Raw genomic sequence first — 1,856 nt, 5'->3', positions numbered from 1 at the left:
GTGGTACACGGCGGCGCCGGCGTCGACCCGAGATTGCCGGAGGAACGTCAGGCGGCGGCGAAGCGTATTTTGGCTCGGTGCCTTGAGATAGGCGCTGCGGCGCTGAGCGCCGGAGCAGCGGCCGTCGACGTGGTTGAAATGGTGGTGAGGGAATTGGAGACGGACCCGTTCTTCAATTCGGGCCGCGGGTCGGCCCTGACTGCCCGAGGGACGGTGGAAATGGAGGCGAGTATAATGGACGGTCGTGATCGACGATGCGGGGCCGTGTCGGGAATCACGACCGTTAAAAATCCCATTACGCTCGCTCGCCGGGTTATGGACTTCTCACCGCACTCTTACCTGGCCTTTCAAGGCGCCGAGGAGTTCGCCGTCGAACAGGTAAGGGAATGAATTTTTTTTTTCTTTTGTTTTCGACCGTTGATTTGATGATGGGTTGGCGAAATGGACGGTGGATGATGGTTTTGTTAAAAGCCGATCTATAAAATTCCAAATTCGGTTAATTGGAAAAAAAATCATTTTTTTATTATGTAAATATAATATAAATCGTAAATAGATATTTATCTTAAATTTTATGGGAAAGTCGGGAATATTAAGTGTTGTTTTATTGCATGTGTTTTGATTTAGAATATTTGGATATATATTTCCTTAAAAAAATTTAATTTTAGATTTAAAATTATGAATTGAGAGGAATAATGAATTTTGTAATGAAAAATAGCAAATGAAACTGAATCTCACGAAATTTTTAGATTTTAGTCAGAGGAAAAAATATCAAGTTTGAATGATCTTTATATAGATAGATGTATTCGGGTGTAGGGCGGCAAAGTGGTCGAGTTTCAGCGAGCTCAAGCTTAGCTCATGTTCGACTCGTAACATTTTGGTTGCGTTCAGCTCGAAATTGAATTCTTAAAATTATTTGGAAAAAAAATAGATTTAATTTGTTGGATTCGAAAATTGTCCAAATCTATACAAAAGAGAATATATAACCACAGTTCAAATAATTATGATTTAAATATAGATATAAATATATATAATATATTATTTTATAAATAATATATATATATATATTTTTTTCAAGCCAAAACTAGTTGAAGGTGTGCGAACTAAGACTATTTGTGTTCGGCTTATTTTTAATTCGAGCTTAAAAAAAATTGTTCGTCTTCGGCTCGTTTACTTGAGCAACAAGTAGAATACGGGCTACTTAATGAGTTGAACATGAGTTGTTTGTGAGCAATGAGCTTTTTTCAGTTCATTCACATGAGGATGACAGGACATGAAGATCACACGAATATAATAAGCACAAACAAACAAAAATGTCATGCGGAAATCTCATGTGCTTGGAATCTAAGATTAGATACGTTTTCATTTTTATTATTTATTTATTTATTTATTAATCCTTTGAAAAATGATTATGAGGTAGATAGAGCTTTAAACTATAAAAAAATAGGTTTAAAATATAATCAAAATTTGGTCAAATTAAGCCTTAAAATTATTAAATTTTTAAACTCAGTAGAATATATGATAAAATAATCAATCATAACTTTCTGATTTTAATAATATTTTTTAAATATTTATCAATCAAATTTTAATTTAGCAGCCATATTATTTTCGGTTAACTGCACTCTCTTTTTTAAATTGCACCTCCTAATTCTGAACCATTTGTTTTTTACAGGGCGTGGAATTATTGGAAAACGACTACTTCATAACCGACCAAAACCTGGCCATGCTTAAACTCGCCAAAGAAGCAAATGCAATCTTGGTTTGTTTCATTGCTTCTAATTTTTAATCATTAAAAATTTTAATTAATGAAAATATTTTCTTAATATTTTGATTAAAAATTAGTTATAGTATATATATAT

General features: G+C 33.9%; 1 protein-coding gene across 1 annotated transcript in view; it reads left to right on the top strand.

The window, feature by feature from the left end:
* Positions 1 to 1,783, top strand: part of LOC110026252 (probable isoaspartyl peptidase/L-asparaginase 2) — a 2,638-nt gene extending 855 nt beyond the window's left edge. Inside the window, exons 2-3 of the mRNA XM_020727124.1 lie at positions 4 to 378; positions 1,670 to 1,783. Coding sequence (XP_020582783.1) covers positions 4 to 378; positions 1,670 to 1,783 — 489 coding nt within the window. The remainder of the gene's footprint in view (positions 1 to 3; positions 379 to 1,669) is intronic.
* Positions 1,784 to 1,856: the final 73 nt, after the last annotated feature.

This window comes from Phalaenopsis equestris, unplaced genomic scaffold (genome assembly GCF_001263595.1).
Source record: "Phalaenopsis equestris unplaced genomic scaffold, ASM126359v1 Scaffold000359, whole genome shotgun sequence".
In the NCBI taxonomy this organism is placed as follows: Eukaryota; Viridiplantae; Streptophyta; class Magnoliopsida; order Asparagales; family Orchidaceae; genus Phalaenopsis; species Phalaenopsis equestris.
This window is presented reverse-complemented; position numbering and strand designations above follow the sequence as displayed.